Source organism: Thermobia domestica, chromosome 5, assembly GCF_964235325.1.
Source record: "Thermobia domestica chromosome 5, izTheDome1.hap1.1, whole genome shotgun sequence".
Classification (NCBI taxonomy): Eukaryota; Metazoa; Arthropoda; class Insecta; order Zygentoma; family Lepismatidae; genus Thermobia; species Thermobia domestica.
In genome coordinates, this window is record NC_137458.1 from 246,406,470 (window position 1) to 246,420,655 (window position 14,186).

Sequence of the window (14,186 nt, forward strand, 5' to 3'; positions counted from 1 at the left end):
TTCTTTATTATACGTAATAACATTGTAGAATTTTCTTTTCATTATACGTAATACCATTGTAGAATTAACAAGTAATACGTACAAACTTAGTAGAAGATAAAGAGTTTACGTATCTTGTGTCAACGTAGGAAATACAACACATTTTTACACACACACACATAAGTACCTAACTTATGTATGTACCTACGAATTACCTGAAATACAGGTATATCTATGCATTTAGATAAATGTGAATTTGACTTACAAGTTGGCTAACTGCACACATAAAATATAATGACTCTAGTTAATACTATTTATGTATTGGTACTTCCAGGTTAGTACCCGTCAATTACATATCTACCGACATTACTTATCTCCTAGAACATTAAAGTAAGATGCAATTATAAAAGCTTCGTACAAAATTGATTGAAAAATTACACATTAATTATATAAAAAAAAAGTTAAGAAAAAAATACGTAAAAGTAAACAAATAAGTAGTACAAGTGTCCATAATAAAAATATTCATTTTTTGTTATAATGTAAATATTGTGAAGAAATTTCAGAAAATTTATTTCTCAATCAAAATATATTTTGAGGATTAACTTGCTTTATACGGTTAAAATTCAAACGCATTTTCTGCATATGTGAATTCCTATGATTTGTAGTTCCTAGTGTATTTTAGAACATATTTTTGCTTTAGTTTCGTTTCCTACTAAAATTTAATTTCTAAAAGAAATCGCCAGTATCCAACAAATCATTTTATAAAGAACAATTATGTTGATAATTTCATATTAGCTTGATAGTGTTCAAGTAATGAAATAATTTTACTAACTGTTAAAAAGAAACTCTTTTGTATACTTTCCATTTGATTCTTGTATTATTTTAATACAAGAGATTCGCTTACATTTATCTATTCTAAGTTACTACTTATTAAAGTATTACATAGCAGAATAGGGATCTTTGAAATCCTTTGTATTTTTGGTCATTCTGAAAGCATCATTGATGCTATATTTGTGTTTTAAAACATAAATTAGCACATAATATAATCCCGATATATATACTGTATATATATATATATATATATATATATATATATATATATATCGACTGAATAGAATGTATAATAGGGTTCCACAAGTTTAAAAACCTTTTTCAGGTTGAAGAATCATTTGTGCATCCGAAATACGACGCAGAAACAGTAGACAACGACGTAGCTCTCTTAAAACTGCCAGAGCCTGTCCAACCTGGAAGATATTTGGGAATTGCTTGTCTTCCTCGACAGGATCAAATGTTACCAACTCAGAAGCCTTGTGTTATCATTGGATGGGGCAAGGAGAAGAGTTCTCATGTGTTTGGAACAGATGTTCTGCGAGAAGCTGAAGTAAGTCTCTACTTTATTTGTAACAGCTTTCAATTCATATAAACAGCTTGCGAACAATGTAGTAGTTCAAAAAAACTAAAACTAGCACTAGATTATGTCTTTTCTTTGAATATAAATAGAGTACTTACCTTGAGTTTAGAAAGACATTAGTTTTCTTGTAAAGCGAATCAAATTAAGTACCTTTGTCCTCTGCTATATGCTGTAAGTATTGACATTTGATGTGTGTTGTTATGGAAGTCTATGTATTGTTACAAATAAATCTAATATCTTGATTAACAATATAATTTAAACAATATATCACAATAACGTGTATTAGTGAATAATTATATTTTAATAATCTGTAAAATGTAAATTGTGCACTGTTCAAGGAATGTAATATTTTGTAGTTTTGCCAGCGGACTTAATGCAAAGTGGGATCTTATTGTTGTCTAATTTCTAATTTTAATTAACTTTGAATGTTACAAATTTGAATGAGGCCGTCGGTTTTAACAATATTTCATTGTTAAATTTTAATGTAAACTATAATTATATTTGATTGTTTCGTATTCAAATATAAAACAACAATATATTTATTTAAACAATTGGCTTATTTTACAACTTTATATGTTTAATATGCAACATTATTAGGTGTGTTTAATTAATGTGGGTCGTATTGATAACTCATTGTTTTGATATAAATAACAAGGTTCATTATGAAATAGATTTCAAGAGATATCACTGATAAAAGTTGAGTTTATATAAGGGACAAAAACTTAATATTGTGCTGAATATCTTCTTTCTTCGGGCATTTCCCCTTCGAAGCTGAAAGTCATATTATTTACCTCATAAAGAATCTCATAATACATGAATAGAAAACATTTTTGGAAAATAGTCTTTCTGTCTACGTCCCCATTTGTACCCAATAAATCAACTGAAAAATTATCAAAAATGTATATTTTATTTATATTATAGAGAAGTAAATACTTTAATTTTGAAATTATTTAATGTGAGAACATATCAGAAGGCGATTAACTGAAAACATTAAATTTTCCTCCAGGATGTATCACTTTGTTTTATAGTATATTGCATATACGTAGCTTTGATTATGATTTCCATTATTTACAGACGTACGTATATAATCTAAAGACCATTATCTATAGGACTTATGTAAATAATTGAACATAATTAAGTTTAGTATGAGCCGCTTCCAAGGAAACCCAAAATATTATTAAAATAAAGTATGTTTAATTATGTTATTCTGTGTTATTAATTTTGAAAGTCTAATCAAAGTTACGCAGTTAAATAAATACTTTAATACCAATATACTTAAAATAAATTATATATCTTTGGGGACAAATTTAAAATCTTTCCAAATAATCTTCTAGTATGATACCACAATGAATAATTTCAAGATTTTTATATTTACTTTTTATATTATAAATAAAATATGTAATCGTATGTCAATTTATTATTTAGAACAAGTAAAGTATTATGAGATTATTTAATAAGTACAGAAAATCTTTCCTTTTAATATTTGTTCTTGTATAGTGATACCTTTCATCGTAAGATATAAAGAATAACTGAAGTTTTTCATGCAAATTTATATATTTATTCATTGCGAACTTCCTCTGAGTATTTTTCCTTCTTCCAGTCCCTCCATAGCTAATAGCGCGAAATCTTGTGTTCAATCTTCTTCTTTTTGACACTATCTTTAGCATGTTCCTTTTTTTCCCATTATTTCCGTAACTTTTACATTTGATGCTGTTTTATCCATCGAATTTTTAACATTATTCTGTAGCACTACGTTTTAAAGGTTTCCATTCTCCGTTCTTCTCCGATAGAGCTCATGCTTCACATCCATATAGCGCCATACTTCATATACATGCTTTCATCAACCTTTTATTCAATTTTATGTAGATATTTCCAGTCAGAAGCTTTCGTTTTTGTTCAAACGCCCTCTTCGCCTAAGCTATTCTGGATTTTACGTCTTGTTTGCACATACTATCATTTATTATTTTACTCACTACGTAACAGAGCTACTATATCTCTTCTACCAGCTTTACCTTGCGTATTTCATAACTTGTTTTCTTCTTGGTCATCTTCACGTTGAATTTGCTGCTAAGTATCTCCTACATTCCATTCACCTGCTTCTAACTTTTCTCACTACAACTAGCAACCCAATATCGTCTGTAAACCTAAGCGTGAGTATTTTGTCCGTGAACTGTTACTCCTAGGCTGTGGCAGTGATGCCTACCAGTGAAAAAAATCCCATTTTGTGGGATTTTTTGACATTAATTTCTCGGAAAGGGATAGAGGGAATTTTGTCGCAATTGACTGCAAATATGGGATTTTTCATTCAAAGCAACAAAATTCTTTGAGTGAATTAGACCAATGACTCTTTAATAATCCTGAAATCCATGCTAATTGTCAAATTTTATTACCGAAATATCCATGTTAGTGCAGAAGTAACTTGTTCTGAAAAAAAAAAAAAATCTTCAAGAAACGTAAATTGTCTTCTTGTATTTTTCTTTTAAAAATGCAAAGAGTATAGTTAACAGCAAAAAAGTATAATGAAAAATGAGAAACAACCTGCTCTGAATATGTTCTACACAAAACGACTGGAGATAAATTTCTTCTAGTTTCTTTACGTTCATTATATGATGACACAAAGGAATTATGTAAATATTAACTCCTGCCGCAAAATCAAAATGCACTTGTTTTTGTGAATATTTTTAACTGTTTCTGTCAATGAAGAAAAGTAGTTAAACGGCGTGACAAACATCTTGGCATTTGAAGGCGGCGCTCCAAGTTCCCTTTAAGTCCTGCTAGCAAATAAAAGCTCAGCGGTATTGCCACGCTTATTTTGTACACATCTACGTCTATTCCCTACCACCTGATCGCGCTGTAATTCGTCTGCTTAGCCATAGCCACATGCCTTTCACACTCGGCAACGTCGCGTGAGATCTTGCGTTTTATGTGTTTAGCTGAAATGCCAAGATGTTTGTCACAGGCTTTATTTATCAACCACTTGATAAACGTAGAAGATCTAAGTTTACTGGCACTTTACTTATATATGGAAGGAAAAGTGTGACATACAATAGTTTCATTTTATATATATATATATATTTTTAAATTTAAATTTTGTATTGGTAACGAGGGAAATTCAAGAGTAAAATGGGAATTTCTGCCTCTCTAGATGACATTTTATAATATTTCAGGTTGGCATCACTGGCGCTGTGGGTGTTCTTATGTTTTATTGCTTCTTTAATACAGAGACTGAATAGAATTGGTAACGGTTCTTGTTTTACTTCTTTCGGAATCATTGCTTTTTTTAAAATAAAAATTAATTTCTTTCTTAGGTTCCTATTGTGGATAATGACGAGTGTCGAGAAGTGTACCTGGATTATTATATCACAGATAATATGTTTTGTGCCGGATATAAGAGAGGAAGAGTTGATTCTTGTGCAGGAGATTCCGGTGGACCTCTTTTGTGCCAACTAAATTCTAAATGGACCATTTTTGGAATTACTAGTTTTGGTGAAGGTTGTGGTAAGCGAGGCAAATACGGAATCTACACGAAAGTCACCAATTATGTGCGCTGGATGCAAAGAATAATTAGAACAAATAGTTGAATAAACAGTATTCTTTTGAAATTGTAGTGTAAATTGTTATTAAAATAAACTTAACAATCTCGACAAACATGAGAATAACTGCCATAGATTGATTTTAGGACACTTTGTGGTTTATTCCTCGTTGCAGTGCTCTACATAGGATAAACACGCCTTATTATTAGAAGGATCTCCTATCCTTTTTTGAGGCTGTAAGCGTCTTTCAATATATTTAATGTAAACCTTAATCAGTTCAAAATATTGCATGTAGTATATAACATTTAGAGTGCAAATGTTTATTGGAATCACCGCATTAGTCCCAATATAATACGATATTTTTAGTATAGCTCCTTACTGGGATTTCTTCAAAACACCACACAACAATCTTCAAAGTAATCTCCTTAAGCGACTATAAGCTTTTTGCCAGCGTTGGTAAAGCCGTTGGAAGCCATCTTTTGTAACCTCCCGTAATACTTCCTGCAATGCTATTTTCACATGCTTCCCCCTGAAAAAATCCTTCAGATGCTTTATCTAGGGTAAGAGGTAAAAATCGCAGAAGGATAAGTCAGGTGGAAAGGTGGGATATTGAAGCACAGATGTTTCATGTCCAGCAAAAAATTGTAACGAGTAGGGACCAATGAGCAGGCGAATTGACAGGAAGAAGGTACTGTTGTCTACTTTTGCCGTATCTTGGATCCTTTGCGATCAGTGAACTCCCGCAGACGTAATATACCCCAATAGAGCTCTTTCTTTATTATTCTTGTGCTCTCAAGACTGAATTCCGAAAATATTTAGCGTAGCTTTCCTTTTGCTGCGATCCTGCCGGAGTTTCTTTAATCTCGGCGAAGATGATGATTTTCATGTCAAAACATGTTTTAGATTACCTCAAAATGCAATTCACATCTGTATTATCCGAGGTAACGTCAGTTCTAGTGATCTCGGATAATTGAGAGTATGACTTTCCAACTCAACGATTAGGCAACCTTACAGTCAATACATTTGCTAGGGTGCTCTAAATGTATTCATATTCTTTGAATTACGTAATAGGTCAAATTATGTGAAATCAGTAAGAAACTAATTGTATGTTCCTTTAAAAGTTGAGTTAGACCTAATATCAAGATAAACAATCCTTGACTTCATTATAAGTTCATGTCTTATGGTGCTTAATTATTGTTGTGATATATGTGTGTATGTTTATGAAAAGGTCATTATATTGAGTGCGTTTAGTGTTGTGGTGTTTTTGTGCTGAGTTACATAAGAACATAATGGTAGTTAAGTTTTTGAAGAAGAAATGAGATATGGCGTATTATAGTAGTTATGGGAGAGTGTAGAAAGATATATATTGAATACAGCCATTCCTTTATTATGGAACAAATTGTAATGTAGATATTTTTATATATTTCAATGTATGTTTTTTTCTTGTAAAGATGTTAATGCAATAGTAATAAATGTAACACGGCTATGACATTATCGGTAATTGTAAGTATTAAATTTACGTTTAATGCTATTGCAGCCATTTATATTGTATCTTAGTCATTTTATATTATATACAGGATACAATATAAACAAAATGTTTTGTTTGCTTGTTTTTTTTCAAATACCACTGCCTATTAGTTCAACCATTCTGTTCCAGTTTGCTATAGCATAGAAACTCGGAACAAAAAAGGAGCTTTAGTTTTAGGTTTCGCGTAACTATTCTTCGTAAGATCCTCTTGAGAAGCCTTTTCTCCTATTTGTGTTGTATTAAAACAGAAAATGAAGTAGTTTACATGTCATCAGAGTACATACCTTACAGGTTATTGCATAAAACAGTAAACATTTTCTTACGTCAAACATATTTTATGGTGGAATATATTAATTACATTACACGCCGTTTTTATCAGTTGGTTGCTTCCTTCCGACGACACTGTTTCCAGTTCTCTCATCAATATATACAGGGGAAAATCTTTAAATTAAATTTTGATACTTTTACTAAAGGCCATATAATATCTCGATCAAAATACTTATAAAGCAAGTTTTTAATTTTTATATTTTAACTTCTTATCATGTTTAATTTGATCAGGTATCCATTATATACGAACTCTTTATATCCATAAATATAAAAATCATTTTCGCGGACTTCTGCACTGTGTTGGATTTGACTCAGAAGCCCAAGACAAATGGAATTTCTTTATATTTCTAAAGCCAACGTTCCATTTTATTTTATTTTTTCTTTTCTTCAAGTAACTCTTTACAAATAATAGAATATTTTTGAATCGATTGATAAGATTGTTAATAAAATCCAGGATTAAGTGTAGAATTATCGTATATATGCCTCTTCTTACAGTTTGATTATTGATTTGTCATGACTTTTCTGTTAAATTGTTAAAATTTTGTAAATTTTAAACTTCTTACAAAAGTTACAAAATATCGCATTTGCTGGCGTAAAAGACACTTTTTTCTTCCAGAATAACTTAAAATATGAGATTATCTGATGTTGAGATTTTGGTTATTTAAATAAATTAGCCCGAATCTGTGTTGTTCTGCTTTCTTACTGTGTATATCATCATTCCAATTACGTACAGTTTAGTGACTCGGTAAATGCAATTTGGATACAATCGCTTTTAATTAATATTCCAAAGTATGTATGCTTTCTTCTGGACGCGCATACGCTCTAGATATTCTCAGACGCACGTACAATTCTATATTAAGCATTGGTAACTCCTCATATATTTCTTGCTAAAATATCACTTCATAATTTCAAAAATAAATAAATAAATCTGTATAACATGCAGTGAATGTATTGTTATTCTTAAAGTACAGAAAATGGAGTGCATCTTATACTCCAGCAAATATAGTATTTCTGTTGTAATTAATCTCCTTAAATAGTCTTCATATCCAGTTTGTCGTCACTGGTAGTCACTAACATGAGACCGGTGCAAACTGAGAAGCTTCCTAACCAACATTACCCATATCCATGGATCTCTTTTCCTTCACCTAGGAATTATCTGTTTTAATACCGTCCAGCTGTAAACGTCAGTTTTCCCTCCCTAGCTTTTCTCTCATCGTACCTTTTAGCTGGAACCCTCGGAATAATTCTTCCTCGACCATATTTTAACATTCTGCTATTTCTAACATTTCCTGATTGATCTTCATTCCACCCACCTAATTTTCTCCAATTCAAAATTCAACAACGCAGGAATCGGAATCCTCCACGACTGAGGACATTTCAGAGGCCGCCACTGCTATGGCTATTTCAATTTCTGTATCTATTGCTTCAGAAGAGTATCATGTCATTCCTAGAATTGAGTAAGTTTGAAAAGTGTCTTAACTACTATGTATATAATAAATAAGAATTCGTACTAGATCCATAAATGTGAAACTTGAACTTAATATACAAATGTATTATTCTGCAGATCTGATGTTTTCATTATAGAAAAAAAAAAAAAAAAAAAAAAAAAACGCAGAAGTTAGAATATTCATTAAAAAGTGTATCATGATGTCTGTTACAGTAGCAATAATAATAATAATGGCTCTAAAGAATTAGCTTTAGCAACAGTACTAGAAAGAAGAAAAACTGGTTCAATGACATATGATCATAATGTATATAAAACAAATCTTGTATAATAGTATTTCTTTATAAATTGTCAGTACCTATAAGAAGTATTAATAGTTATATTTCTCAATAGTTTTTATATTCTATTCTGTTTATAAGCTTTATTGCTTTATCTTATTAATGTACTGAAATGACTGGTCAAATTAATTATAACACAAACTGTAAAGATGACACATGCGGTGCTATTTATAAAAGAATGTACGAATATGATTGATGCTTAAATATAAATGTTATTTCTTTTTGTAAGAAAAAAAGTTTTATTCTTCTTTCCCATGTGGATCGTAACAGCATGATTTGTTTACATACTAGGGTCAAACATCCCACCCATCTTAAAGAAGTTATTTCGCCAAAACTACCTAAGAAAATATTTGGCAGCTATAGATAGTTTCCTTTACTTCAAACAGAAAATATTTCGCAGAAACTGATCGTGGACCAGTCGATATTTGAAATTACGTAAAGCAGCTAAGTAACTCTCAATCGTCAGGGTGGCAGTGATTTGTGTGCACCAACCCAAAATTATCTGAAGTATTCTCTCAATTAGGTATCGAAAATATTCTACTACAAATTAAATTATGAACTTTGCAACCCTAAATATTAATTCTTCTCTCAACTGAAAAAAAAAAAAAAAAAAAAAAAAAAAAAGCTACAGGAAGGTGACCAATTTCAGCAAAACATTTACTCTCAATATTGTTATATATATGACATTTGTTCGTAAGTACCTATTGTGTTAATTTTGTTTCTCCATTCTCTTCACACACATATATACAGATGTTGTTTCCGATTTACGTGACGATTTCGTGATGTACCTACCTAAAGAAATTCCATGACATCACAACCAATGTTGGCTAACGCCTGGTATTGAAATATCCAGTGTAGACATGTCCAATCGTAGCAACTTCTTTTCACAGACTTTCCGATGGCATCAATGTTGCTAGGTATTTAGGGTGAGGCGAAAAAATCAAATTTTCGAGTATCGAATTCTAATAGGGCTTAAAAGCTGTGTATTCGCATGCTAATCAACAGAAAAATAACGAAAATAATCATACTTTGGATCTTCAGTTCGCGCAAACGACCTGAAGTTTAAAAAAAATGACAAAAATCATCAAAATTTACCTTTACGCAAAAAAAAAAAAAAAAAAAAAAAAAAAGTCCATTTCTCAACGTTTTCCCCCCTTGAAATGGTCCAGAACTCACCACGAGGAGGTGGCTGTAATTCGAGTTTCACCCACACCCTATATCCAACTATCCTATCAATTAGGATGTGCTAAATTATGTTGATTTAGTCAAAGATGTCTTAAGTTCAGATTTTTTTTAAATCAAATTTTTTCATTATGAGTTTTGAGAGCAAAGTTATTCTAATGTAGCCATCTCTGTTTTCTTGTCCGCACACTTTTCCTGCAGACTCTGTTACAAGTTCGACATATCTTTCAACTTCCTGAATATGCATGGAAAATTTAAGGAGTCAAGCTTATTAGCAGATTTGCCATGCATAACTAATAAGATAGTTTCTCACTGTAGTCCGAGGCATTAAAATTGATGTAAGGTGCCATAAAAGTTCAAACAGAGCAATTCAGACACGGTAGTGTGCTCCAGATGAGGCTATGAGAGATCCTCGACTTCTCAGTTACTTCCGATGGCTGACACGTGCAAACTGGGTCTTACGGTTGTACGTTTCTCAAACAAATCCTACAAACGAACTCAAAGTGCTTGTAAACTACATTATAAAGACATGCTCCTGTCTGGTTCGACATAAAAAGATATCAATCAGTGCAATATGGACCTAAACATAGTTCAAACAATTCGACATTTGCCAAACAACATTAAAAAATCATTGTTCCTGTGATTGAGAGAAACACGTTCTTCTGTCAGCCAGAGAACATATTGATAGCTATGACAGTGGATGAGAGACAACACGTACGAGAGTTGGGTTACAGGAGAGTGCTAGCGGCAAGAAACCAAGATCCGAAGGGGAAATCTGTTAGAACTTTTATGGCACCTTATATAAATTTTAATGCTTCGGACTGCAGTGAGCTGATAGATTGGAGAAAATGTAAGCTGTCACCCCCTCCTTGACAACAGAAACTATCTTATCAGTTATGCATGGCAATTCTGCTCATGAGTTTGACTCCTTAAATTTTCCATGCATATTCAGGAAGTTGAAAGATGTGTCGAACTTGTAACAGAGTGTGCAGGAAAAGTGTGCGGACAAGAAAACAGAGATGGCTACATTAGAGTAACTTTGCTCTCAAAACTCACAATGCCAAAATTTGATTTCTTGTCAAATGGGGTGGGGGGTGGGGGGAACTATGTAGAAATAACACGTGACCATCCGAAAAAGAAAAATCAACCAATGGAACTTATTCTTGGCAAGTTCTGGTCGTGCTACAAAGCAATATTTGTGCAGATGCAGATAACATGAAACTAGGAAATGATCAAGAGTATGTATCTGCAGAATCTAACTTAAAAGAAGTACATGAGATATATTGTATATTAGATTGATCAACCATTCAAAACTAAAAGGACAGTCTGAAAAACAGAAGGATGCACTACGTAATAATAATAATAATAATAATAAAAAAAAAAAAAAAAAAAAAACTAAGACAATAACAAACATTGCAAAGAAAGTTGGAACAATCGTTTTCAGAAGATGTGATCGAAGATGGAAGACAGAATTGTGCTAATCCTTTGTGCAAAGACTATGATATCCTTATTGAAAAACTGAAGATTAAGTGTGCGCGTGCTACCAATGGAGGAAAACTTAAAATTCTTAATTTAATGACGGAAAGTTGGCCAAAGTCTAAAGTTTGCGAGGAACTGCAAGTGTCGAAATATTTTGTACGAATCAATAGAAAATCGAAATGAAATCTTTCAGTTTAACATCACACGTTTATGCCTTTTAGGCTAAGGGAGACGATGATAAAGGGAAGTGAATTATGATGGAAGAAATGGTGGAATGAGAATGTAGGAGGAACCGGGAGTATCCGAGGAAACCCACAGATACGATGTTGTCCATCACAAACTTACTTGGCCGGGGATCAAACCAAGGACCCCATGCACCAGAGGTAAGGGCTCTATCATTGACCCACCGTGTTCCCTGAGCATCAGTAGGGAACTACCCAAGAAACATGGCGTTCTTACAGACCTTAGGAAGAAAGAACGAAAGTAAGTACGAAGCAGTTAAGTACGGAAGTAATAACGGTCGTTGAAGACTTCTATAAGCTCGATGAGAATAGCAGAATTTTTTCTAGGAAAAAGGACTGCATTTCAGTGTAAGTGAATGGAGTGAAGGAAAGCAGACAAAAACGACTGATTTTGTGTACTTCAAAGAGCTGCACATTCATTTCAAAACTATGTGCCCAACGATACAATAGGAGGCCTAAATGGTGTGTCCTTGCTGGGTCGTAGGTACCTATACAGTTTGTGTTTCCATCAAAATGTCAAGCTTATGTTAGAAGGAGCACATCTAGATGATGACTTCCAAAACTTGTTACAACTGATGGCATGTGATAACGTAGGCACGAATGTATGATGGATGTGTTCTAGCTGCCCTGGCATACAAATTATTGATGATATGCATGATACTGGGATGAAGAAAGAAAAAAAAAAAAAAAAAAAAAAAACTGTCAGTTAAACAGCAGGTGAGTACAGACAGGTAAACACTGTTTTGAGTTCCAGTGAATTCATTGAAAATGTCATACATAAAGTGTTAGCTCTCAAATAGCATCACGACATATCAAAAGCTCAATCTGCGTATGTAAAGCCACCTCGATATACTGACAGCATAGTATTGGCTAATTTTGGAGAAAATTAAACGTTTGTAATTCAAGATGAGATACAAAGTTATCATTGGGTACATTTTCAAGCCATTTTACATTCTTTTGTGTATTATAACTTATCATTCACAACACGACATTATTGCTCGGTATACATTTCAGATTACAACTCAAACCATCTGAAGAAGGTTTTGTCATCGGATAAAAACTGATTTATTTCAGTGATGGGGCAGCTACTTAGTACAAATCCAAAAAGAATCCACTAAACCTTTGACATTACGAATCTGATTTTGATCTCTATTGAGTTTTTTTTTTCTCTTTTTTTTCCTGCTTACGGCAAAGGCCCATGGAAGTGTGTAGGTGGTTAACTCAAACGAGAAATGTTAAGAGCTAGTCTTCAAAGAGCACACAAAATCAGACCATAACCGCTCAAGATTTGTATGATTAAAAAAAAAAAAAAAAAAAAAAAAAAAAAAAAAAAAAAAAAAAAAAAAAAGACTACATATTTGTGTCCACGGAAGCTGTACAAGCTAATGCACCTATTCTTGAAATGTTTGCCAAATGCAAACCCGTACCTCACATTAGGTCAAAACATAGATTTGTACAGTTTCGCACAAGTACACTGCGATGTTATAGAACATCAAATTCAAGTGAATATTAAGATGTACAAGATAACATCAATGCCTACGGGATTCTACAGTTCTGATTTTCACATCCAGGACTTCGTTGTGTGCGTTTCTGATCACCAGTGATGTATGGCAGTGGTTGAAGATGTCAATCTGGAGTTTAATGATTTGTATATTCGGTTCTTTAAACCAGCGGATATAAGAACATTATTTGCGAAGTCAACTGATGCATCCTGGACAAATTTGTCACATGTTTTGCGAACACTTACTTCCTTGGAACAGACAACACCCACAGGAGGAAGCCATCGTATTACAGAAAAATTGTGCAACGAAATTTCTCTGTTGGAAATACATCGTTATTAGATTATCACATGTATTTTTTAGGACATGTTTTTGTTCATGCTTTATTGGTAACATGGTATTTTACAGTTCTAGTTATATTTAGTTCCATTTTCACGTATTGTACGCGTTATAGCTGATAGCAATACATGCTATGAACATCATTCTATACGTAATTTTCCAACGAGTATACTGGCCAACTCTAAAACTTTTTTCTTACCATAATTACATTATGAACTAAAGGTCATTTAGCTAAGTTTCAGAATTTTCGCACTTCCGCCACCAGAGATATTCAAATGCAAACATTGGCAAAATTCTGCTTGCGGCCATTTTTGACGTCTTATAAAAGCGATCATTTATTTATTTCTACGATTTCCTATTTCATCCATCTGTACATTGTGTAGAGACAAATGCGAAGTCCATATAGAACATTTCTGGCTCAACTCCTTTCCATAATTTTCGAGACTTCAAAATGGTAATTTGGCTGATGCTCACTTATCACTTTGTAAAGTTTTTAGCAGTGCATTAAATGTCACTTTATAACCTTTCCAATGGCGTCTCATACTTATACCCATTTTCATTTTTGGGATATTTTATTTCGGATTTTTCTCATGATTTGCCACATGCCATATTTGAAATATGGCCTCCGTAGGTATACGGAATCAAATCCGATATTTCTAATCATATCACTGTGATTACGAAACATGTACCAATACATGTACAAATTATCGATTTTCAAAAATGGTCGTGCAACTATTATTGTGCGATTTTCGGAGGAATGACTTCATAGTAACCTTTAAAATCCATCTGAAGTACAAATAAGTTTTGCCAGGGTGATTGCAGATCAATGATCAACAATTTGGTAACCTATTGCAATGATACTTTTTATCCTTAAGACTGTACTAG

General features: G+C 32.6%; 1 protein-coding gene across 1 annotated transcript in view; it reads left to right on the forward strand.

The window, feature by feature from the left end:
- LOC145686515 (uncharacterized) overlaps positions 1-8,790 on the forward strand; it is a 170,127-nt gene extending 161,337 nt beyond the window's left edge. Inside the window, exons 8-9 of the mRNA XM_081759902.1 lie at positions 1,136-1,360; positions 4,699-8,790. Coding sequence (XP_081616028.1) covers positions 1,136-1,360; positions 4,699-4,971 — 498 coding nt within the window. The 3' untranslated portion in view covers positions 4,972-8,790. The remainder of the gene's footprint in view (positions 1-1,135; positions 1,361-4,698) is intronic.
- Positions 8,791-14,186: the final 5,396 nt, after the last annotated feature.